The sequence below is a fragment of the Solea solea genome, chromosome 6 (assembly GCF_958295425.1).
Source record: "Solea solea chromosome 6, fSolSol10.1, whole genome shotgun sequence".
Classification (NCBI taxonomy): Eukaryota; Metazoa; Chordata; class Actinopteri; order Pleuronectiformes; family Soleidae; genus Solea; species Solea solea.
The window spans coordinates 4,233,037-4,258,965 of NC_081139.1; the positions used below are offsets into that span (position 1 = coordinate 4,233,037).

General features: G+C 37.9%; 3 protein-coding genes across 5 annotated transcripts; 2 read left to right on the forward strand and 1 right to left on the reverse strand.

The window, feature by feature from the left end:
• Positions 1 to 920: 920 nt before the first annotated feature.
• On the reverse strand, positions 921 to 12,471 carry gnb1b (guanine nucleotide binding protein (G protein), beta polypeptide 1b). Of its 3 annotated transcripts, none has more exons than XM_058631522.1 (11): positions 12,062 to 12,471; positions 7,950 to 8,058; positions 7,772 to 7,810; positions 7,570 to 7,676; positions 7,338 to 7,401; positions 6,250 to 6,412; positions 5,819 to 5,885; positions 5,528 to 5,729; positions 5,178 to 5,394; positions 4,921 to 5,036; positions 921 to 2,630 (listed from the first exon to the last, which is right to left on the reverse strand). In XM_058631522.1, the coding sequence occupies exons 2-10, from the start codon at positions 8,004 to 8,006 to the stop codon at positions 4,930 to 4,932; spliced, it is 1,023 nt and encodes a 340-aa protein (XP_058487505.1). In that variant the 5' UTR covers positions 8,007 to 8,058; positions 12,062 to 12,471; the 3' UTR covers positions 921 to 2,630; positions 4,921 to 4,929. The 3 variants fall into 3 exon arrangements, with proteins under 3 accessions (XP_058487505.1, XP_058487506.1, XP_058487504.1); XM_058631523.1 differs by having other exon boundaries at positions 921 to 4,753; XM_058631521.1 differs by having other exon boundaries at positions 921 to 5,036.
• Positions 12,472 to 16,531: 4,060 nt separating this feature from the next.
• LOC131461177 (calglandulin-like) lies at positions 16,532 to 19,717 on the forward strand. Its single transcript, XM_058632234.1, has 5 exons — positions 16,532 to 16,644; positions 16,781 to 16,955; positions 18,609 to 18,753; positions 18,939 to 19,039; positions 19,504 to 19,717. The coding sequence occupies exons 1-5, from the start codon at positions 16,546 to 16,548 to the stop codon at positions 19,545 to 19,547; spliced, it is 564 nt and encodes a 187-aa protein (XP_058488217.1). The 5' UTR covers positions 16,532 to 16,545; the 3' UTR covers positions 19,548 to 19,717.
• A 270-nt stretch (positions 19,718 to 19,987) lies between these two features.
• si:ch211-161c3.5 (uncharacterized protein C3orf18 homolog) lies at positions 19,988 to 24,014 on the forward strand. Its single transcript, XM_058631173.1, has 5 exons — positions 19,988 to 20,329; positions 21,233 to 21,642; positions 21,741 to 21,766; positions 22,322 to 22,451; positions 23,399 to 24,014. The coding sequence occupies exons 2-5, from the start codon at positions 21,379 to 21,381 to the stop codon at positions 23,477 to 23,479; spliced, it is 501 nt and encodes a 166-aa protein (XP_058487156.1). The 5' UTR covers positions 19,988 to 20,329; positions 21,233 to 21,378; the 3' UTR covers positions 23,480 to 24,014.
• Positions 24,015 to 25,929: the final 1,915 nt, after the last annotated feature.

Genomic DNA, 25,929 nt, shown 5'->3' on the forward strand with positions numbered 1-25,929 from the left:
AAAAGAAAGAACCCCAACCTTGTTAAAAAAGTAACTAAGTAACTTTTACTCTCTTTTTTTAAGTTTAAATTGAGTTTAGACCAGTACTTTTACTTGTACTTAAGTAAAAACCTATTACAACAGTGGTACTTTTACTTGAGTAGAATATTTCAGTATTCCCCACCACACAGCAGAAATGTTTCGGGGATTTTTTTTAAGGACTGCGGCGACTTTACAGTGTTGACCTGGTCTCTACATTACCTAGATGTCAGTCTAGAGTAGACCAAATGTGGGATGTGCTGGACATGCAAGTCCAATCCATGTAAGCCCCACCTTGTAGTATCTCAGTGTTGTTTAGTCACAATATTCAGTAATTAGCAGTAGGCAGCTGGACTTGCTTGCGTTAAGATTAAGTCCTTTAAACTGTCATCCAAGACGCTTCATCACTTCTACCCATTAGGTCACAATAGCATTGTATGTGTGGGGTGGATGTAAAGGACATAATCGACTTATCTTGGGTTACAGTGGACAGATTTAAATTAAATTAAATTAAATATAAAAATAATTATATGTTAAAAAGTTGCATTTTAATCTAACCTTCTTGTCCACCTCATGTTTTGCCCCTAAAAGTGAATACATAGCATTTCTTGTGAACTGCATTTCCCATCACCATTTTTTTTATCCACTAAAAGATAAACAGATGTAGAAAAAGTGCCAGTTTCTTGTGGTTAGATAAGTGCATGTCATTTGTAAACAAGTATGATTGTATTTAAAAACACAAGGTAGCTAACCTAATCAGAATCTATAACAAGCAAGTCCTATTAATTCCGATATATTTTGCTAACCAAATTTTCCTCTCGCAAAAATATCAGCTGCTACTAGAGTGCAATGGGCCTCTTGACACACCTTATTTCTGCATTTATATTCAAACAGACAACAAATAGAGATCTCAAACAGCTTTTTATTACATTTTTCAATCAATAACAGTACAATTTAGTACAGTATCTATCTTGCATCCAGCTCACCGTGGAACACCAACAGACTGAAATGAAATACAAAAAGTGAAAAGGTACATAAGGGTGCAGAGCTCTATAATATTAATGGAAAGAGAAAAGGGAATCCATCTCAGTTGAATTGCATTTTCACTTGTGGCCACACACAAATACATCACATTTATTGTACATCATCGCAGAAAAAAAGAAAAGTGAAAATATGTCACAACTTTAACAAAAGTGCTTCTGTATACAGTGAAATGTTGTCATTCAGATGCTCTGATTTTCAATTTAAGACCAAGAAAAAAAAATGTACAAAAGTTTTTTTTAGTATGGACAGTATATGAGGATGTTATTGTTCCATTGAGTGTGAGGATTTGAAGGAGAGAAAATGACTCGAAGTAATAGAATTCTCACAATGATTGTTATAATTATTACAAAAATTGGCATCAAGAGAACTGGTAAGCAGAATTTACACTAAGTACGCAGTCAATATTAAGTGTTTCTCCATCCTTGCTCACTCTGGTGCATAGCGTTACCAGTATTAGTACATGATGTATGCAGAGCTTGAGCCAAAAAATTGGCTTCTATTAAGTTCAATGAATAGGTTACTCTCCTTTTCAGAAATAAAAGAAAATCTAGAATTGTTGCACAATCGAAAGCAAGTCTACAGCATGCACATCTAAATTAACTCATGGCAGACAAAATTAAATGCCTTAACTTAAAAAATATCAGACCAATTTTTTCAGACACTGATTTGTACATTTCATTCACAGAGTTGCAACTGCAGTCCCAAGCAAAGGAAGTGTCTATTTAGTCGGGTAAGGTGTTTCACTCAAAAGTGGATACTAAACACAATCCCCCATCCATATAATAAAATCCAGCCATGCCCGATTATCTCTGCACCTACCTTGCTATAATCCCAACCCATCCCACCCAAAGTCAAAGGCATGTACAAGAATTAAGGGGGGTTAACTTGATACGCTTCTCATAACTCCTTTAGTACTGGAATGAGCATTTATAACTTATAGCATGTGCTTTGTTAGTTAACATAGTATTAGTTGAGAGGCAAAGCTTCTTCATGTGCAAAAGGCTGTGATGAAACAAAAAACAGCTAGTATATAAATACATCATGGACATTTTGAAAGCTGCTCGTGTAATATGATCCAAGCGTTTACTTCTGCATGTTACCTCTCATCTGTCTTAATTGATTTAACTGGATTAGAAAGACAAGCTGTAATTCAAACATATCTAAAACCACTAAAGAAATATGACAAAAAAAAGAATAGCCATCAAGAATAACAAACCATCAGAATATAATTCTTTAAAAAAAAAAAAAAAGTTAAATAATTTGTACATTACACTCCAACATTTGCTTTCAAGACGCACACATTTGCATGGGATGATAGTGTTGTTGTTTTTTCTTTCAGGGTAACATAAAATGGTCCAAGAAGGAATGCACAAGTTTCTGATTTGATACCACAGGAGATCCTTTCTTAACTAGGTGATAAACAATTGTGCTCTTCTTTGTGTAGGAAAGGCATTGGTTTCCCTTCATTTTTGTGGTGTCCAAGTCAGTTTAAACAGTGTTGAAGAAGATGCTGTGAACATTCTGAAGTTGTAATGGTCTTCCAGTCAACTTTGGAGTTAAAAGAACATCTGGGAAACAAAGACAAATTGAATTTAGAAATTAACTGCCTAATCTTAAAGGTCCAGCGTGTGAGAATTAGTGAAATCTAATGGCGAGTTGGCAGATTGCGAGGAATGGAGGACGTCTTCGCTCACTGCCCCTCCCTTTCCCACTCAGGTCAGAAATAGGGTGGCCTTTGTATACCAGAAAGGATGGTGATGATATTTTGTTCATGTAGCTTCAAAAAGCACAACACACTCTGGGCTGGTTTGTACATTTGCGGTAGAAAATGCGGTAGAAACATGGCAGCACAATATGGTGGACCCCGTAAAGCAAGGCCCTTGCCACAAGTACATAAGAAAAAAAAAAGGCTTGTGCCAAGGCTATGAAAACAAAAAGGGTTTTTACTTCAAAGCAATTCCACACTCATATAAACATACATTCAATTTCTGTCAATAAACACTCCTAAATGTTACACACTGGACCTTTAAGTCAAACAGAAGTTTAAGGCTCATTGGGTTCATTATATGCACTGGGAATGTCACAATGTCAGATTTTGAATGATATGATAATCATGGCCAGATGGAATTTGATTGCAACTCAACCTAACAATGTTATTAATTAAATTAATCTTTGCCTTTAATGTCTTGTCAATTTCTGGTGAATAAACTGAACTCAAAATATGACATAATACTAAAAGGCCCTGGTATACTTGCGCGCACCGAAGTGCATTGCAGACCCCGGTGTACTCGCGCGTCAGGGTACTGTGGTATCTCACTTCACCAACGGGTGACGGTTCAAGTCTGGATGCAGGGAATAGGACGCATTCCTACCAAAGGAGAGAACGATGCTACAGCTCCCTCGGACACATCCGGTTTCGAGCGGGTCATCAGCTGAAAGGTCCTTCAGGCAGGGGGGCCGGGGTGTCAGCCATTTTTGAGGGTCGCCAGGTCGAGGCTCGGATGACTATCCTTGGCGACTATTTCTTCTGTTGTCAAAATGTTTTTTTTCTGCTTTGTGAGCGGGGCTTAATACTTCACCTACTTGTGGGATGGAAATTCAGTTTGCGCATGCGATGTCTTTTTGAGCCCGGTTGCAAAAATTTTGGGTGTCGATTACACAATTCACTTCATACCAGGGAAGTATACCAGGGCCTTACGTTGAAGTGTGATGCAGAGTTATTGTGTCAAAGGGAAAGCATTGGAAATTATAGGGTATTTAATTTTTTTTTTTTTTTTTTTTTTTACATCGTTATTGTCAATATCAGTATGTCACAAGTTACATCCTCAACATTTACATCTACAAGCCTCAGAGCAGGCTTACAAGTTCTGTGTCTCTAGGGAAGCCTGCAAAATCTTATGAATAAAGCTTGTTTCAGATAACTAAGTTATTACACCACACAACATTGTTATATGCAAGATTCATTTGCAGTTTCAAGTGTAAGAGGTTCATAATAACCTTTCCACAGGCTACCAGCCATGTCCCATTTTGTCTTTTTGGCAAACACTTAAAAAAAATCTTAAAATTGTTTGGTCAGATACTGAAATGGTGACAGAAGATTATTTCTGTCACCACTGGGGAACATTTTCATGTATTTACACTAATCAGCCACAACATGAGAACAGGTACCTGGTTTTAATTGTTTTCCTCGGGGGGCATGCAGCAAATGTATCTTAATATAAGTAGTTGTGTGTTGTAGTGACATCACACTTCCAGTAAATCACCTCAAGTGTCATAACTTTATTTCCTGTCAAAACAAAAACATAGCATTTTCCATGAACTGGATTTCCATTTCACTTTTCTGTGGTTGTTTTTTTTGTACATGCTGTTCAGCCACATTCTGGCTTATTGGTGTATTGTAAGCACAATATTACGGCAGCAACTTTTAGGGCAGAAGATGTCTAAGGTGCTCTCATCAACCACTCTATGAAAACTTGTATGAAAATCCATGAAACTTTTACAAATGCTAGAGGCAGGTGAACTTGCCCTGACATTTATCTAGAGCTTACTGTAAATGGAGGGACAACAAAGTTTTGTTGGTTATGAGAGTCAAAAGAAAATGCCAAGATCCATTCAAACCAACAGGTGTCTCAAATGCGCTGATCAGCAAAAGAAACACAGACATTTCAATGAACCCATAAAGCTCTCAAACCTGTAAGGCAACAAAAGTAGCACCATCAGTAAATCACCTTCTACTCCAGCCAAGAAAAAGAATTGGGTATGGCAAACATCTGCAACTACAGGTTTTTGCTTGGAATAGCTTCAAAAGTATACTGTGGGAAAATGGTGAAACAATTTTTAAAAAAAGAATGAAAGAACCTTCAGGCTTCAATTCCAGATCTTCAGAAAACTGTCCCAGGATCCTGTTGCAACTGCCATGCCATCATCAGTAACTCCAAGACAGCTAACACGGTTGTCATGTCCAGCCAACACACCTAGAAATAGTACCACAATTAAACTTGGTCTCAGGACAACTGACAAGCAAGCAAATAATCTGCAATTCTCAAATAGTAAAATAGAGTATTTTTGTAACATGAAGCCAATATGGCTGTTGTGATCTTGCTTCAATTACTTACCAGCACGGTCTGCTTTTAGTGTGTCCCACACATTACAGTTGAAGTCGTCATATCCGGCCAGAAGAAGACGGCCACTCTTGGAGAATGCAACAGAGGTGATGCCACATATGATGTTGTCATGAGAGTAGATCATTAATTCCTGATCAGCACGCAGATCAAACAGCCTGCAGGTGGCATCATCAGAGCCAGTGGCAAAGGCATTGCCATTAGGGAAGTACTAAAAAAAAATGACAAAAAAAAGGAGACCGTTACAACACAGGAGAAAACTACACAATACCAAAATATTCTGCACAATTATTTTTCATAAAACATCACTTTCCAAATTCCTCATGTACATGTGAATCACTTACACAGATGGCATTGATGTCAGACTCATGGCCAGTAAATGTCTGTCTGCACATGCCTTCTCGAACATCCCAGAGTTTCGCAGAGGCATCACAAGCACCAGAGACAAATAACCGGGAGTTAGGAGCCAATGACAGGCTCATGACATCACCTGTATGTCCAGCAAATGTGGTTGTCTGCTGGCCAGTCTCAATGTCCCAAAGTGCACTAGAAGATAAAAGAAAGGATAATAACCATTTGACAATTCTTTACTTTCAGTTTTAACACAAAAAACTATGATGTGAAAATCTTCTCACCAAGTGGTATCTCCAGAGCTTGTAACAATCTGGTTGTCATCAAGAAAGCGACAACAGGATAGATATCCTAAAATTCAAAGAAACAAGCGTTCATTCATATGAAATTGCATGTTTGATAGTAAACTAAATTGCACATTTGAGCACATGTGCAGCAGTAAATTATTCTAAGATAGGAGAAGATCTTAAATTTTGTGTGATTACAACATGTAATATCTAATTGTGTTCTGTTCCCAATCTGCATTTAACACAAAGGGCAGATGAGATTAAAGATAAAACATTACACCTTATAAGAATGGGTTTGACAATTTGAAAATGTTTAATGAATAAACATTTGAATAGGAATGTTACAAGGGATTCACCCAATGATTTTGGTTTCTACATGCAGCATAAAATGCATAGAACTAGGAAGTCACCGCTGAAAAAGTTTTTACCTGTATGTCCAGCGAGCTCACGGCTCACACGTACATTCCCCTCACGTGTTTTCAGGTTGTAAATGGAGCAGATGTTGTCTAAGCCACCACAGGCCACATAATTTCCTGAAGGTGCATATGCGCAAGTCATGACCCAGGAAGATCGAAGTGGAATGGCGTGAACCTATAACAAAGGTAAGAAAACACACAAATGTATAAATACTTTTGACATCCTACTCTCCAGTGTCCATTCCTGTTATTGTACAACATCCAGTGCTATTGCCTGTGGGTTCTATTCCATTCATTTCAAGGTATAACTTTATCTAATGCTAGACTCATTATTTTCACCCCACTGCTCTAGAGCATTGGGTCCAGGTCACCTATTCAAGCACCTGTAAGCCAATTTATAGGAGCAACTAAAGTGAGAACAGAGCACAGACTGTAATGCTCCAAAAGGCATTAGACAACATCCTGTATACTCAGGCCCATATAATTTGCACCTTGGTAGAAACACGATAGTATTCACGAGTCAATAAGATACTACTCACTGGCACTTACTAGAACGTCACAGTTTACTTTAAAAAGGGCTCAAACTAGCAGTTTCTGTTTGTGACCCCTTTTCACATTACAGTATCCTGAAGTGATGTTGATAGATTTTCACTTTAGTGAGTTCCATACACCACGTTAGCAGATTTGCATGGGCCCCAGGAAAATCCAATGGGTCCCAAGTAAAATTATTTTTATTCTTGAGAAATTGTATTGTTAAACTAAACCACACACTAGAGTTCTCAACAGGCCTGAAAATTACAACCCGACCCAAACCACAGGTCTTTAAGGCTGAACCCGACACACCAGCATGAATTGTCCACCCGAACCTGACCCGAAATGTTGAGAACTCTACCACACACAAAAACAGTGCGTGTTTCGGTGGTTAGATAATATCGGGGATGCTGGAGTGATTTTACAGGAACAACATAATTTTCACTCCATTGTGAACTCGGCCTTACCTGCTATTGTTACTTTAATTTCCAATTAGAAATTTTTAAAAAAAAATAGGCATTTGCAGATTTAATTAAGACATTAACTCTTTCAGCAAAGACATGACTTACCTTATTTGTGGTATAGCTGTCCCAAATAATGAGTTTGCCATCTTGAGAGGCACTGACCAGGAGCCTACACAAACGAGAACAGCAATATTGAAACCACCACCACAAAAATATTTCCTGCCAGTCTACCTAAAATATTATTTATACATTAACTGTACAATGCAGCAACTCATATAATTCACCTTTCACACTTTGCTTGACAATTAGGTGTGAAATAAGAATGTATCGAGTTTACCTGGAATCTGTTCCCCAATGCATGGCATAGATTTTAGCCAAGTGACCCCGCAGCGTTCGTCTTGTACGCATCTGGATTCGGCCAACGGGGTCAATATTAGCTGTGATCTTAATAAAAGAAGAAGAAACAGGCAGTAAGTTATCTGATGATTTACATACCATTTTTTCCAAACCAAAGGAAAAATCCTAAGATTAAACATTACCTGTGATAGTGTGGCATCTGCGCATGCTTTCCTGGCATCCTGAAACGAAGGAAATGCAAATATGTCAGACAGAATGTGTACATCTCCTATCTTAGTTGTTCGGACTTAGCTTGGCTATCTAGTTGTATATAGTGGTTTTCATGTTTGGTAGGATAAAATAAAGTGTTTTGTTACTCACCCTGATCTGATTTTTGAGCTGCTCCGCCTCTTGGCGTAACTGGTCCAGTTCACTCATCTTATTCTGCTTTATCAATTACCTTTCTCCAGCTACTGGGGCACTTGTTGATCTAAGAAAACAAAAACAACAAAAAAATAACATGAAACACTCAAATCATTCATATAAATTTCAAATTCAAGGTCATATTCTCAACCATACGCAATGTTGTTCATGACAAGTTATTTTAAGAGCAGAAGGAAAGCCAGCAACAATACGACTAAATTACAGTATGTATGCACATACACAGTTCAACTTTACTTTTTCACTACCATAATACTGACACATAATTCAGATTGCCAGAACAGTACGACTTTACAGTGATGTGAAAAGCAGTCATTATCCTGTTCACATCAACATTGGTACTCTGGAATTTTAGCAACAATCAATAAGCCTCTTACATTAACACATAGCCATGAGGCTCCCACAGAATACAACTAAATATATATATATATATATATATATATATATATATATGTTAAACACTTTACTCATGACAGTCCAGACAGAGAACCAAAGAAACTCACAGTTCATATTACAAGTCAATGGCCTGAGTGTGCAAGACATGTGTTATGATATCAGAATAAAAACGGATAGTTACTGCTAGAAAAACAGTGTGCCCAGGCCCATCCAATTAATTATTCAAGAGTGTCCAACAAAAGCACACAGGAAACAAACGTGTAACTGTACTCTTTATAGTAAACCAGACAAAGCCATTTGTGACAGCCATTATTACAAAAATATTTACAGACAATTGTGACCTTCAGCAATAACAGCAATATATTTTGCTTCTGTACAGAGTCAGAGTTACTGTAAGAACCTTGTTGCCTTCCAACAACTACACTTCCAAGACATAATATTTAAGGAATGAGTTGCATGACATTGGAAGATAAAAACCAGGAAGTCACACTTTAAAACCCATCAGCCTCTGATGCATCACTTACACTGACTACACTCTTTGCAAGTTTCCTTCTATAAGACATTAATCGGCTCCATTACAACAGAAAACACACAAAGACAACAACCACTGAATGTTAAAGCAATTTAACAGTGAAGCAGAAAATAATTTGCAAATAATTCTGATGCATGACCATTTATGTCCTTTTACAAAATTAGGATAGTCGGGCTTCATTATAGCTCTATCTAAAGTTTAAATATTCTCCACATTTAGAAGTATCATTTCCCATTGACCTCTGTGGATGCTTACAGCTAAGGAGTTCCTCTCCCTCATCACTTCTCCTTTTCAAGCGCCTGATCAGGGTCAGCTGACAGCATGATAAACAATGAGCAGTAGCAAACAGCCTGGAATAGTAGCTCACTAGCTGTTCTCAGGTCCCTTGAGTGCAGTCTGCCTGCTGTTTTCAAAAAGGTATAATTTAGTTAGAATTAAAAAATAAATGCATCTCTTTCCCTCTCTCTCTCTCTCTCACACACACACACACTATAGTGGGTAAGCAAACACATGTTCTCAAAGGACAAGACAGCTTATCTGTATTGTTGAATTATGATAATGCACTGTTTCACAGCTAAAGCTGGATCGTAGAGAGAGCCATAACCAGCAATATCACAGCGCAACTTCATAATCCTAAAAGCTGAAATCCTCAGTCAATCGGACTATAATCCTATCCATGTCCACTGACATTGACAGCTGGCAAAGCCAGCTCAGGAGAATTAGAAATATGTTTTCTCAATCATTAAAGGATGAGTTTAATCTTATTTCTTTTACACACAACACACTAAATGTAAGTGCCTGGATTTCCACACAGCTTCTGAAATCATAAGCCTGATACAACCCTGTTTTAAGCAAAGCTATAATGATCATACAGTACAATTTTACTGGAACACATGCAGAAAATATGGGGAGATGTGTATACAGCATTAAAAGAAGAAAGTTTTCAGAAAGAAAACAGCTTCTATGGGTTAATGTGTTGAGTATTTAGTGTGACCTGCCCTTAAACTTTAACAACAGCACAACCCTGGCTTTCTTCAAACTGGAATAAAAGCTTATTTAATGTTACTCGTAAAACCTGTGTTTGTCTTACCATTTCATGACAAAAATATCTTCTTTGAAAAAGGAGACCTGCACATGTTGTATGAGTTAAGCTCACTGACAGCTAGTTGAATACAAGACCAACATTCAGTCACATCATTCCAAAGGCCAATGATAACAGAATTTGACAGACATAAGCTGATGACACCCTGGGCCTTTAGCACAGTACTCTTACAAACAAATGAAAAACAATAAATACAGTATAATAAAAAATACACACAATACAAGCATGTGCATTTTCTAAGAGACTTTGGTGCACGAGTTTACTCAACACTGTATTTGGTGAACTGACAGTTGACTTAGTGAATATGTGCAGTACTGTGATTTGCCTTCAACAGTAGATAGTTTGCATTGCATTTGAATGGCTGCGAGGTAGCCGTTTTAACCAAGTTCTTGAATCTCATTTGTGTAGTAAAACTGTCTACAGAGGCTCCACACATGAGTAGAATTTGTACTCGAATAAAACTCCTAATGTGACAAAATAAAAACTAGTAAATGGGACGGATTGTATCTGACTAATCTTATTCACCCACTTAAAACGCGCTGGAAATAATACAACTTTTACAAATGTAAGAAGATGCAGCTAAACGCCATCTTGCAGACTGCTGTCTACTGGTTAGCCTGCTAGCAGGCTTGACGGTGTAGGCCTGCAGGCAGGGCAGAGCTGCAATTCAAGGAAGCAGCGAACTCATTCACTTCGCTAACAAACAAAAAAAATCACTTGAGATATAACAAAGTCGGGTAGACATATCATGACAGGTCAACCCTATAGCTCACAATATCGAATGCAAAATAACGAAACTTTGGGGTACTCGGCTGCTCTTCCGCAATTACACCAAGTGCTATGTAGTTAGCTTCGAAGCCAGCTGTAAATAAATCTAGAAGCTCGCTGGTTGCTCGGCCTTCTGAGATCCACTTACTTACACACCAATAATCTCGTTAAAGCAGACAGTGTTCGATTAATTTGATTACGGCGTACCGGTATACTTATTGGTTTCCAAGACCTTCCGTTTAACCAAGCCTGTAAAACTGCAAGGTCGGGCGGCGATGGCCTATTTGATTGCCTGAAGTAAGCAGTAAATGCAACGAATGCGGGCGCTCGATAGTGATAAATGACCAACAACCACACTCCCCAACATAACTTTAAATGTGTTAACGGGTGGAACATAAAATAATGTTACCAACATGAGCTATAGGCGTTGCACTGGTGCGCCCGTTTCGGTGCAGAGGCAGCCAAATGCTAACTTAATAGTTCGGCTTGTAAAAAGGGTGTTAACGCGGATACAGTAATTCGCCCTGAAAAAGAGTGGATCTTGCCCACATATATTAACACATGCATTAGTATTTATAATGTGTAATGTTAAGGTGAGTTAGTAATGTTAGCTACTCGCCGGTAACTAACATTTACTATATGATTTCTGTTTACGGGACGTTTATTTTTTCCAGCCCAACCCAGTGTGTCATCATCAACTGATAGCAAAATCTTGAAATGCAACAGTTACACTCGGCCTACAAGACGACATCGTGACTATGGCGGTGCTAAATTCACCATAGCATTTCTATCCAGTACTTTTTAATCCGTTCACTAACCCCCATACATGGTTAGAGTAGTGTGTTTTAGGCCAAGAGGCAACACCGCTGGGTCATCACTGTCATAAGCCTCACTGGCCAACGTTCACCGCCATACAGGATTTGTTAACACGAACAGCAGTAAAACCAACTTAAATTAATGGATGTATGAGCCAGCTGACTTGGAGATAGCTTTTTCACATTAACTTGCATATTCGAATCAAATACTGGGCACCAGGGGCCACAGCTGCAAAGTATCGTGTACGCTGACTTATCGAATTTGTTAAACATGTAATGGCAAACCTGACGTTAGCGAACCTGAGCTAACTAAGGAAGCTAGCCATCGCTACCCCACCCCCGGGCAGTCCAATTCCGCCACAATTAATCAGCTATTGGTATTAATAGATACAGTGAAAGATGGCAAAGCAGCATTATCCTTGTTTTACTTTCATCTTACCTGATTCAATTTGCGTTTGGTTTTGCGTTTTGGCATTGACTGGAAAACAGGGCGGTGTGTACCTCCGATCCACGCATCAACGAACACCACAGCGCTAGCTCACTAACTAGCTAGCCAGCTAGCGTTAGTTTTCCGAGGAGCAGCCCTTCCCGTGCGCAGGCTACAGCTAGGGAGCTTGACAACCTCCGTCAACCAACCGGAGAGGAGAGTGGAGAATCACACCCACTAGCTGTGTACTCAAGACACTGCTGTGGCAAACAAATAGGCTAATCTGTACAGTCACAGAAAGTCAACAAGACAGTCGACTATGTCCCTTCTGCAAATCTCAGCATCAGTGCTTTCCGTGGTAACACAGTCGTTCGTCCATCGAACGACGAGATGGGCGCGGTGACCCTGCAGTTAGAGCCGGGAAACCCCACGTTGCAGCACCGATGGGGGAGAATACCGTATTTCGTGATTTTATCTACAGCTGGAGATGCCAGCGTTATCAACCACCGTGAATGTTCGGTACTTCACATTTGATGTATTGTTGTATTTGTATTAGAGTGCACTACAACGCATAGGCGGCAACACCAATGTTTGTTTGTTTTATTCTAACCAGTTCTTCTGAAAGACAGAGGAGTAAGGCGGGCCCCAATTTGGCTTCTAAAGTAGGAAGTGGCAAATAATTTCAGTAGGACTCTAAACATAACTAAACAAGAGGAAGCCATTCAGACGGCACAAATCAACATTGTCACCAGCAAAGCTCTGGGTAGTGAGGTTGTAAAGGAAATTGGAATATGTATAAACCAGGAACAAAATGTAAATTATTAGTTTTTCATGCTTCAGATCCAATATAAGACCAAACTACACTGTAACATATTGTCTGCATTAAGTGTTTTCTATAAGCCAATGGTTCTCAAACTGTGGTGCTTGTACCACCAGTGGTACATGAGCTTCCTGTGGTGGTACTTGGAGCAAAATCAGAAATATGTGATTGTGGAGGAATTTTGACTTGAGTGTGTAGAGAATGAAACAAATAAAACATTTTTAATAAATGAAACAATTGTAATTAGAGTCCCCTCATCTCTTGCTCCATCTTAGGGTGCATTCACACCACCCTTTCTTAATCAAACCCTGGTTCATTTGCTCAGAAATGTACGTTCTTTTGGGGAGATGTAAATGCGCAACCAAACTCTGATGTGCACCTAAGAAGGGAACTCTGGTTCGCCTAAAACATACAGTAGGTCTTGGTTCGCTTCAAGTGAACCAAATGCAGGAAGCGGACTATAACGCAGGGCATTGTGGGTAAACACAACCAAAATATACACGTGTAGAATAACAGCCGGGAGAAACTCTTCTTTTCAATCAACTGTGAGCTCTTACACAGCTGAATCGTCTTCTCCTTCAGTAATTCTTGATGCAGACGAGGAGGGTAATATGTTATTCAAAAGGTTTGGTTCGTTTCATTAAAGTGCAAAAGTGTGAAAGCAAACTGGGCTGAATGTTGCAACCCCCACTTGAACCATTCAAGCTGGTTGGAATGGGTGGAGAAAAGTGTGAGGGGTAATGTGTGATAAAAGAGTATCAGCCAGAATGAAAGGAAAGATATACAAGACAGTGGTGAGACCAGCGATGCTGTATGGTCTAGAGACAGTGGCACTGAGGAAAAGACAGGAAGCAGAGCTGGAGGTAGCAGAGATGAAGATGTTGAGGTTCTCTTTGGGAGTGACGAAGATGGATAGGATCAGGAATGAGTCAATCAGAGGAACAGCACATGTAAGATGTTTTGGAGATAAGGTCAGAGAGGCCAGAATGAGATGGTTTGGTTATGTACAGAGGAGGGATAGTGAGTGTATTGGTAGAAGGATGCTAGGGTTGGAACTGCCAGGCAGGAGGTCTAGAGGAAGACCAAAGAGAAGGTTTATGGATATAGTAAAAGAGGACATGAAGTTAGTTGGTGTGAGAGAGGGGGATACAGAGAACAGGATGAGATGGAGGAGGTTGATTCGCTGAGGCGACCCCTGAAGGGAGCAGCCGAAAGGAAAAGAAGAAGAAGATACTTTTTTTTCATCCCACAAGATTAATATTTAAAAAGAAAAACAGTAATCTTGAATCATTACCCTGATAACCACCAATATCTAACTAATTATTCCTTAGGCCACAACATACATACCCCAGAAAATGAGTTATACAGACAGACACATGCAGGTTATAACACAACATCCCTGGTGGAGGAAATAATTACAAAGTCAACCACAACGTAAATTGACCTAAATTACTACTGATGTGCATTCTAGTGTTTATGTATGTACTCTGTGTGTAAATAGATTCAGAATATAACAGTAAAAAGCAACAATAGTTTTGGAAATGATGTAGTGTAACATTTTTAAAATACATGATGATTCCCATTGATCTCTTTTGAATGCCTCCCCATTTCCCTGAAAAGTTATAAAACGATCATCACACTTTATGTGTGTGCAAAACTTGTGTCTGCACTTCTGTCCAGTGCAGGTAGTGTGTTGAATTTAGCAACATCTGTTGGTAAAGTTGGATGTTGCAGCTGAATATTTATCGTCTCACCTTTCCCTTTCAAGCGTGCAGCATCACCACAGCCTCAGTAGAGAAGAACTGCTGATTCTGTGGTAATAACAAAAACAATTCATACATTCAGATGACTGCACACTCAATAAGCTCCAGTTTAGAGCTGCACATAGATAGACTTGTATGAATGTTTGAATGGTAAAATCTGTTATGTGAACAAGGTTATTATAGTTAACAAAAACTGCAGAAATAATGAAAACTAAAATTAAAAAAAACATTTTAACTAACCCGATAACTAACTGAAACGGAATTGTGTGTTTATAAAACAAACTAAAATTGTAGCACAAATGTGCATCATTTTTGTCTTTGTAAATTAATTATATATGTATATATTTTTTCTCTGCTGGCAATTTTGAAAGGTTGTATTTGAAACACAAAACTTATTATCACCTTTTTGAATCTTGCACCTGGCAAATACTCCTACAAAAAACCCTCTACACTAAACACTGAACACTAAAACTAATACAAACAAAACTAAGCATTTACAAAAGAAATAACAAAAACTAGCAAACCCGCTCTAAAAAAAACCCTTAAATCTAACTCTAATTTTAGAAAAAAAGTCAAAAGAAAGAAAAAAAGAACAAAGCATGAATTCTGAGATTAAAGTCAGAATTCTGAGATTAAAGGCAGAAGTCTTACTTTAATGTCAGTCTTTTTTCTCGAATTCTGACTTTAATCTCAGAATTCATGCTGTTTTATTTTTTTTTATTTTTTTTACACTAATACTTTTCCGTAACAATGCACTAAATATCAGTTGTGTTAATTTGTTCCATCTAATTATAAAAACATAAAAAACATTAAAAAATATTATTCTTTCTGTTATATTCTATATGGAAGTGATGACACACAGCAATGAAACTGTCTGTAAATAAAGCAAATCCAACCACAGAGAGTTGGCATTTGACATAAACTATAACTTTGCTGCCACCTAGAGGGTATTTACGACAGGGCAGTTACACTCAGCAACTGTGGGGGCGCTTGTGATTCGAAAAATCTAAAATAATGCCCTGAATTACTTTAAAGTCTTTCATCTTAGAATTCTAGAATTCTGACTTTAATCTCAGTATTAATGTTGTTTTTAAAACAGTTTTAAAAAACGAATGAAAAATCCAAAACTATTCTAACCTTGAATGTGACTCAGCTTTGAGTGGTCATCAAGACCAGAAACGTGCTATAAGAAATACAGGTTATAAACTCCTCAGTAAAACAAATCTTCCGTTGGTTCTAGGTTTTGTTCTGGTTTGTAAATACTATTACAAATCAGTATAAATGAGTATTGATACTTGTCATAATGTGTGAGACTCTGCCAAGGAACTTGTTCTAATAAATAAATAAAAAATCAGTATAAAAAGAGTAGTTTCTGTCCAACAGTCTGTCTGTCTACTGAGTTACAGATTCACTTAGGTTTATTTGTATCTCCCTTCAAACTCTGAATACTGAGGACCATTTCCATACACATGGCACAGAGACATTAATAGCTCATCCCCTTGGCCAACAAATGTGAAATTCCTAATGTTCCCATTGCAACGTTGGACATAACTTCTTCTTGTTAAGTACTTCCTTATTTGGTCGTCTGCTTTCCCGAGCGTCACTGGGGCACACACACAAACACCTGCTAATGGCCCACAGAAAGCTAATTGCAGTAGAACTTGTGATAGTGAGGTCACAGAAAATACATTTGAATGTTTGTGTTTTGGTTATTTTATTTTTATTATTAAAAAATTATTATATTTTATATCCGAAAAGCCTTTTATAGCCGCTGTTAGTTTGAAAAAACATATATTTGTTGACTTGTTAACAGTATCTGAATATTCCTCATCCATGATCAGCAAGTCCAACCTTCTCCGGGCCATAAAAGGCCTTGAAGCAGGCGTTCCTAAACTCTAGGGAAAGAGCATTAGATGTGTAAAAATGACGAGGCTGAGACATTCTCTCATTCTGCACTGACCGTCGTCACAGTATTTCTCCTCACTTGTGTTTGTACTAGCAGCATTACAATGGTGAGTATGACAAAAGGAACTAAATTCACCAACAGAACTGTTCATTTTACATTGAATAATGCTGCATGATGCTTTAAAAAGATCCCTTTTTTTCATAGATACATGACATTAAGCTGTGTTCTCTGTGAGGTTCCAGGTCAGCAAATTAACACAGGAGCAGATCACAGAGTATAAGGGAGTTTTCGAGATGTTTGACGAAGAGGGGAATGGCGACGTGAAGACACAGGAGCTGGAGAGAGCGATGAGCTTGATGGGAATCAATCCTACAAAGAGAGAGCTCAGCCAGATGGCCAAAGACGTCGACACGGATGGTGAATTTAAGCTTGCAGTGACTTTAAACCCTGTCAACATTTAACACCAATATCATCCTAGATAATATTTATTCAGCTAAATGGCAGCAGGTATATCTAGATTCTAGACTGTGTACATATGTGAGGTAAAACTGTTTATCTTTGTAAAGTTACATCTGATTCAAGGAAGTCATTTAACTACAAGTGCTGAGAGGCTGATAAAATTAAACTAATCTAAAAGATTTACACTCTGCAGCTGTGGATGTCTGTTGTGACTCCAGGCAGATTTATAATTTATAGAGCAGCTTTTTTTTTTTCTTAAATAAGTAACATCTTCCAAAGTGCTTTATGAAAAAAACATTATCTACAGTAATGCGTTTACGGAGATGAGCCACAGTAATCACTAGATGGCAGTGTTTTACTGTGTGATACATGCAGGTTTCATTATCAGGAATAATCATCTGAGGGTGATGTTTAGTTGATACCCTTGTTAGAGTTACAGTTTATAAACTGCAGCCAGCCTGTTTGAAAAGTTGGCTATAAGTCCATGGTGTGTGTTGATTTATTTATTTATTTATTTATGTGGTAATAAATAAATAACTAATCAAAACAACAAAGTAAAGTTATCATATTTCCTCCCCAGTAAAATAAATGACACTCAAACACCATAAAGGAACAAAAGCTTAAAGATATTTCTCCGGTCACTTTGAACAGAGGATTCATTTTGTGCCGTTCCATGATTTTCGCTGAAAATCATTTTACTCATTTAAGGTGGACTTCTTCTTAACCCTTAGGGCTCACGTGGCACGGATCACGTGCCGCAGGTGCATCCATGGTAAATTGCTATGGGAATAATACACAACTCCTTAGTCCATATAAGGAGTTGTGTATTATTCCCATCCTGGGTGTGTGTGTTAGAAGGTCACATATTCAGGCTTTAAAAAACATTTGTTTTTTTTCCTTCAACTTATGTGTTGTTGATTCAAAGTTATGATTCATTTCATGAATTTTTTCATGAAATTCTTTTTGTTCCAAGTGAACTTTGTACTGTGACGTATTTCCAAATTGCACACATTTTGTGATTTTAAACATTTTGAGAGCTTTTTACTCTTTACTGTGTTTATACAGTTGTACATTTAAAGAAAAAAGTTTCATCAGATCGCCTAGGTTGTGCTGAAATAAAGGATAAGACACTTTATATTGCACATTCTTATAACCTCTGTATATACTGTATGTTTAAACATAAAAATGGGAAAAAGCAGCCGGAAAGCTCTGTGTTCTAAGAGCTAATAAACTTTTCAACTTTGAATTTCATGTGAAATATTTGTCAAATATTGTTGTGCTGAAGGATGTCATTTCCATTTAATTACCTGTTTCTTACTACGTATTTGGTCTCTCAAAAAAGGAAAAAAATAATCTAATAAAAGCAGAGGTTTATTGCAAACCTGACATTTCTTTTAATAATGAATCAGTTCTAGTAAAGGTTTGCAATGAATTTAAAATCACATCCATATCCCAAATAGAAAAATGTAGATATTGGGTCACAAACACTTGCAAAGCACCTGTGTTTAACTTCACCCTTTAGTGGTCAACTTATTTTTAATTTCACACTTTGCTCTCTGTGTATCTGTCTCATTGACAAACTAAAGTTTGTTATTTCTTGTGACATTTCAGGCAAAGGCGTATTTAACTGTGGCAGCTTCCTGGGTCTGATGGCACTGTACCATGAAAGAACCAAGAACCAAGACGCTGAGCTCAGAGCTGCTTTTAAAGTCTTTGATAAAGAAGCCAAGGGATACATTGACTGGAACACACTCAAGTAAGAATACTATTGGTGAAAGAAATAGGACAAAACCACTCATTATGACGATCCTCCGCTCCCTCATCTGCTTATTTGCTCTAATTCAAAACTCAATTTAAATAGACAATATTGTGCTCACTTTGTGTGAATATTAATTGTCACCATCAGTTAACTGTCTTATTATGTTGATTTATCACGTTCAGGTATGTACTGACCAATGCAGGAGAACCGCTGAATGAGATTGAAGCTGAGCAGATGATGAAGGAAGCAGATAAAGATGGAGATGGCACCATTGATTATGAAGGTATATTCACAATATGTGACATTTAAATCTATTTAATGAGATGATGTGATTTAAATACTGTGTCATTGTTGTGACTTTGTTAATAATTTCTTTAAAGACATCCTGCTGATCTTTAAGGTTAAATTTTCACTTAATTATTCAGAAAATAAATATTTTGTTTCAACAATTTAGATTTATAGATAGATAGATGCTAGCTAGTTAGCTTATAGATAGATAGATAGATCGATAGATAGATAGATAATTATATTAGATATATCAATATAATATTTGGCAAAAATATACATATGTTTTCTATTAATACTGACTTTAGAAATCCACAGAAACAGATGTTACAACTATTTAGTTCTTTATTGAGTATATGGAAATCAATTCCTCTTTTTTTGTTAAATTTAACATTTGTGGTAAATGATTGATCCAAAATCTCCAAATACAATACTATGTAATGCTGATTTTGACTCTTTCAGAATTTGTGGCCATGATGACTGGGGACTTGTTTAAAATGAGCTGAAGACTAACGCGGCAGCAGCTGAACATTCTCAAGTGTCGCATGATTGTAAAACAAACCAGTTCATTCATGTAATGCACGCCAATAGAAATGTGCACAATGTGTCACATGTCTCACTTTTGAGAATACTTGTACAAACTATGCACATGAAAGTAAAATCTTTACATTTGAAAGCCTACAGTGTCTGCTTGTGTTTTTATGACAGAGTCAATTTAAGTCACTGAGGGTCAGAGAGAAGACACCACAGGGTAAATTTCCTCAGACCTTCCACCCGGATACAGTCATTCACATGGGTCTGACAGCATCTGGTGTGCAGGGCTGTTAAATCCTATTCTCATCCCTGCAAAACCAAATAGACAGCTCAGGGAGCCAACCACATTTATCATCTCCAAGCCACTAAACCAATGGCAGAGTGAAGGGGGAGGGGGCTTGCGGCACTGATCTCTGTTTGCAGCATCCCTAGACCAGCCTCTGTTGTGTGAAATACAAGAAAGGACAAGGCAGTAGATTCTTGGCGTCTGTTGGAGACCAGAAAAAGGATTTCTTGGAGGCTGCTAGGGTAGGATTACTTCAGTCTGGAGATTCCATCTTAAGAGAAAATGGTTGTTTTGTTAATGTAAACAGCCTGTGCAGTACCTGCATTGCTTAAGGGGAAAGCAGAAGAGGAGGAGGAGGAGGGGCAGACACTGGAAGAAATGTTGCCTCTTCCAATGAAATGTTTCCTTCTCTAGCAAGCCCCAGTCTGCTGCAGCTCACCTCTGAACTCATGCATGACACACATTAAGGTACGTCCGCATCTCTAATCTGAGGACACATGGAGTACTGGGACCGGGTCACGTTGGCAGGATTAGTAGCTCAGCTGTTTGAAACAGGACAGCTGAGATGCAGTTTATCTTGACTAAAAATAACACGCTGTTTGTCAGTAACATAGTAATAAGATCATCAACAGCACGGGGATAAGCGTGTAAATTGTTACAGGCTTTTGTGCTGTGTGGTGATTATTAACCAGACAACAGCAAAGACTGAATCCAGCCTTTGTTTTTCATTGGTTGTTTGCCTCAGCTTCACATGTTCCTCATTAAGAGCATGAGCAGACAGGATGCACTAAGGAGAGAGGAATGGATCATATGTCTGTGTTCACCGCCTCCCTGCGTCACCATGCAACACTGCTTTAAAGTAAAACCATACTCGTGTTTGTTTCGTTTTTTTAACATTTCATTTATGTACATCTTCAGGATAAATTGCTCTTAACTCTCATAGGATGTGCACAGTGTGTGTGTGTGTGTGTGTGTGTGTGGGAGACATTTGTACTGAGTCTAGGAAGCGGTGGATATTTATGGAACTTGTGTGTGCATGTGTGTGTGGGGGTGTTAGTTTGATTTTTGACGTTTGAACACGCTCCTCACACATTTCCTCACAGTGCACGTTACAGTTTGAGTGGTTAGTATTCCTCTGTATTTTATCAAGTTTCCTCATGTGCCTCTGCTACCCACATCCTGCCCCAAACACCTACCACAAGCCTCCTGCTACAATCAGCTATGGTTTGAATGAAATCCAGAATTGTCGTGTGCCAAAACTGAAATGTATGGTTTCTTTCACAACGCTTTAAGAAAGTAATTGCTGTGAAGGAGTATAACACATAAAGTCATATCAATTATCAATCACTTTTTGTTTGTTTTTTCCTTCAGATCCTATTGCCAAAGCGAAACCAATGGCTACGCAGACCCCAGACCTGAGGGCTGACATCCGTGTCATCCATGAGACACACTAGAGGGCGGAGCAACATCAGGGGAAAGACACGCACGCGTTCAGTTAAAACAGTTAACACCTGACCATGGCTGTAACTGTGGCTAAGACCACCACAGGTTTTGTCTCCACATCTGCCAAGACCACCACAATCCCTTTCCTCTCAACAGGCACCAGCACCAGAGAAAACATCACCTCCAGAGCAACAACATTAATGACTGTTACTATAACAACAAATGAGACCAGCTTCAACACCACTACATTTCCTGAGGTGGTGATTGAAGGGTCGGGAATGGGAATGGTTCTTCTACCCTTTGGCATCATCACTGTCATTGGCTTAGCAGTGGCAATAGTAAGGGATGACGATATTTTCTGCTGATTTTACTTTTTTCTCCGTATGTCTTAACAAATCAGCTAATACACTTGTTTATTTTTCCAACTCTAATTTAGATGCTGTATATCCGGAAACGGAAGCGGTAAGTTATTCATAGATATTCTATTTACTGACCCCAAACAAGGGAACGCAGGCAACAACATGATTCCAAAATGTTCATCGCTGGATTCTAGTATTTTGCAAATCTTTCCAGAATGCAACTCTTCTAAAATATTTTCACTAAAGCGAGTCCAGCATTGCTGGATCATTTTTGAGGCCAAGTGAAGGAATCCCATGTCAAACTGCATTAGTTGCACGTTGATTGTGTCCACATGGCACATGTTTCGGAACAGCCCTTTCACAAGTATAATGTTATTGAGATATTGGAGCTATAGAGGGCAGTTGAGGAGATGTTAATGTGGCCAAATATCAACAATTGTGAATGTTTTACTTTGAAATTCACAATTTCTACTTTACTTGCTACTTAAGTTTTTAAAAAGAGGGAAAACACAATAAAAAGAATGAAACAATAAAACCCCTTGTCTAACTAAAAGTCTGTTTAAAAAGAAAAAGAAAAAGTCTTTAACTGCTCTTTAAATACATCAGCAGCGTCCAGGGAAAGGTGCTACTGCTTGACCTCTAACCTCTTGTCATGTAGGCTGGAGAAGCTGAGGCATCAGCTCATGCCCATGTACAATTTTGACCCAGGAGAGGAACAAGATGACCTGCTGGAACAAGAACTACTGGACCACGGCCGGGAAGGCAGCCTCACAGGCCCCAATGCTAAGGTAAGACCAGGGGGTAATCATCCGATTGAATCAATCAAACCAAAAGGTTTTAATGACATTAAAAACCACACTAGCTACATTTAATTTTCCATATCCTTAAATGAATATGAATGACAACAGTGGCTGAAAGTGAAATCTTATAGTCATAAAAAACAAAATGATCTCTTGAGGTTGCATACATGGCAATGATGCAATAATTGGTCTATTTTACATATATCATCATTCTCAACTTCTTATATTTGCACTGCTTGTAATTCGTTTCCATATGTTGTTCCTCATTTTCTTTGAAGTTTTGACATTGGCCTAACGGTAACAGACAAACTTGGTAAAGTATTACCTGAGTGTCTTTTTCTGTCCAAATCTGCTTTCCCCCCCTCCTCCCATAATTTAAATATCTCAATATCTCAAACACAAAAACTAAAACTATTTTTTTTTTTTTCAATATCTACTATTTTTGGATTGAAAGAAATTGACTTTACAGTTAAGGTTTTTTTTTTCCTTTACATCTTTTCCTTTGTGTTCCTTCCGTTATAAAACTTACATATGAACAATTTTAGAGGACACATGTACAAAAGTACGGCTTTAAAAATCTAATTAAGGGGAATCTAATTCGGCATCATCACACACTTACTTTAGTCTGAAAAGATAAAGACAAAGTATATAATTATGTTTAATTTGAGTATGACACTGGAAGGTCTTGGTCCACTCACAGGCTTCTTCCAAACGTATACATGTGATGAGAACTGGACCTAATCCAGTCATTGGACCTCAGATTCTTCTTCTTTTTCTTCTTCATCATTTTTGCCACATAAATATTTAGTCTTGTTTATACATGTGGCTTCTGGTCTTAAAATATGTCACATTTTAGAATTCAATCAATTGCCCGGTTCAACATGATCCTCACATCACTAACGCCTTTCTCTGCTATCTGCTGCCCGTCTCTGCAGACTCTCACGACCTCCCAGGGGACCACGCAGCGGCCCAGTCGCCTTGTCTTCACAGATGTAGCCAAAGCTCTCAATGCCTAACGATCCTCTTCCATTAGTCTACGTCAGTCTGTGACGGTGGATCCGCTCACGACAGAGATACAGACTGTCTCTCCAAAAAACAAAAGGACAGTAGAGGGAAAACTGGACAGTGTCTGGAGCGTAATCACTACAGCTTCGTACGTGGGAGAGTGCTGGTTTATTTTGCAGAGACAGCAAAAAAAAAAAGTGTATAGTGCATGTACTGTATGTATGTAAAGGGAAGCATCACATACACTATGATCTTGCACTGTTTTCCTGTGGCACACAGATGCGGTGTGATGCACTTTTCTTAGAATCACCGTTGTTGTGTTGTTACAAACGTTTGGTTGCTTGTCTGTGAAGTTCTTCAGGGCTTCAATATCTATTTCCATGTTTGATATGAGAGGAGCGTACATTTGAAATAGTCAAATCTCTGATGAGTGCGAACACGAGACGTGTTGCCATCCTTCACTGCACTGCCCCTCTCCATTTTCTTTCATCTTGAGTCAGTAATGAAGGACTGTTGATTCTGTGTGTATTAAAACTGTTTAAACAATCTGAGAAATGTTTTTTAAACCCTTAGAACACACAGAGCATTTAGGCTACTATGTTAAAACATACAGTATATACAGAGGCTATAAGAATGTGCAATATAGAGTGTTTTATATCCCTTTTTCAGCACAACCTAGACAATCTGATGAAACATTTATTTTTTATTTTCGCCAACTATATAAACACACCTGAGCAAAAAGTACTCAAAATGTTTAAAATCAGATTGAATTTGTCAAATGCGTCACAGTTTAAAGTTCACTTGGCTTGTTTTTATGAACAAAAAGAAAAGAAAACGCTCTATTTTGTGACTTCTGTACAATTATCGCTACTAAAAATAATATAAAGTAGCTGAAATGAATCACAACCATTGACTCAACAAGACATAAGAAGACGGAAAAAAACCCTCGTGAGCACTAAGGGTTAATATACAAATCTGTAAGAAAAAAAGCTGGTAGGTGTGATATTTTATTGATAAGCGATAAAGAAGCAGAATAACATGAAACACATGATAAAGAATCATAACAAATATATATAGCACAGGTTTTGTGAGTTCAGTTAATGAAGTGGATGACGAGACATCAATGAAACTACAAAATGGGTGTTAAAAAGTAAGGCATAAAAATAGGATTTCTCAAGTTACACTTCAACTGTTCAATAGTTGAGAACGGATCAAGTACGGCATGTAACTCCATCACTATCAGTAAGATCACAAAAAACAAACGTTGACCCCATATTATAGAGAGTAAATATCCAGACACAGCTTGTGTAAAACAACAATCATTGACTCAGCTGGTGTAAAATAATAATAATGATAAAAAAAAAATAGCACCCTTCAAGCTGACTTCCATTCACCTGCGGTGATATGAATGTAGTGAGATGAGATGAGTGGACTACGACAGTACAGTTAGTTCAAGATTTCATCCATGTGGCCGTGCAGGTCTGATGGAAAGTTTCCTCGTGCACGACCTGGGCTTTGTTTGTTTGTTTGTTTGTTTGTTTACAGAGGTAGTCCTTAGGGCAACAAATAATAATAAAACCAGTAAAGCCAACGCAGCTGAGCAAAAAAAAACATACATGTCTGTAAATGGACCAAGCTCTTCTGGCAGCAATTTAGTAAACAATGCTGAAATACATAAAATGACTGGGATACAACATAATCATCAGTGATAACATAACACAAGTTCTAGTGGATAAACACTTAATATACAGTATACAGTAAATGACGGGTGATATTCAAGTCATGTAAGAAACAACTATTAAGTAATATGTAGTCCATGTTTGATCATGAAATCCCACAGAATCTATACATATATGAAGCTGGTCATTTTGTTTTTTTTGCATTTGTCTTCAGTTTCAGTGCTGAAATTCTGAACATCTAAGTTAAAGAAACATTTCTGTACCTTTGATTTTCTTTTTGTTTTCATCCAAACAAAAGTATTTGTTAATCTACATTTTCGCCTAAAACAATTAGCAGTATTACTATGTGACTAAATGTTATCTCGCTAAGTTAAGAATACAATCTAAATTCAAACTATTATGAAGATGAAGTACACTATGTTTAATTAGTTTTATTAAAGTGAGGGCTCTCTCAGATGACACACTGTTGACAGTTAACACACTCGACTCATTTCAGTGAGATGACCCTTTAGAGCAAGACAACCTGGAAATATGCAATATGAAACATTATGGTAAAATCCCGCTACAGCTTCACCTGTTCTGACACTCATACAGCATAGATGGCAGATAACGACACTCTGTGTGTGTCATTGTAAGCATTCATCAATTACTGTCACACCGTGACATTACAGCCTTGCCTTTAACAGCCAAATCAGAAAGAAAGATAAAAAAGGTACCAACTGGGTCCTTTTTTCTCCTCCTTAAAAACGTGGTCATGCAAAGACAGGGTTAGCAGTATTGTA

Bases quoted from the DNA above. Each gene is read 5' to 3' on its own strand.
- gnb1b (XM_058631522.1), bottom strand. From the start codon at position 8,006: ATGAGTGAACTGGACCAGTTACGCCAAGAGGCGGAGCAGCTCAAAAAT. The intron at 6,413-7,337 runs GTAAGTCATGTC...CCTTTGTTATAG, and splicing joins ACAGCTATACCACAAATAAG to GTTCACGCCATTCCACTTCG. The intron at 5,886-6,249 runs GTAAAAACTTTT...TTTGAATTTTAG, and splicing joins TGAGCTCGCTGGACATACAG to GATATCTATCCTGTTGTCGC.
- si:ch211-161c3.5 (XM_058631173.1), top strand. From the start codon at position 21,379: ATGGCTGTAACTGTGGCTAAGACCACCACAGGTTTTGTCTCCACATCT. The intron at 21,643-21,740 runs GTAAGGGATGAC...ACTCTAATTTAG, and splicing joins TTGGCTTAGCAGTGGCAATA to ATGCTGTATATCCGGAAACG. The intron at 21,767-22,321 runs GTAAGTTATTCA...CTTGTCATGTAG, and splicing joins TATATCCGGAAACGGAAGCG to GCTGGAGAAGCTGAGGCATC.
- LOC131461177 (XM_058632234.1), top strand. From the start codon at position 16,546: ATGTGTAAAAATGACGAGGCTGAGACATTCTCTCATTCTGCACTGACC. The intron at 16,645-16,780 runs GTGAGTATGACA...GTGAGGTTCCAG, and splicing joins GTACTAGCAGCATTACAATG to GTCAGCAAATTAACACAGGA. The intron at 19,040-19,503 runs GTATATTCACAA...TGACTCTTTCAG, and splicing joins TGGCACCATTGATTATGAAG to AATTTGTGGCCATGATGACT.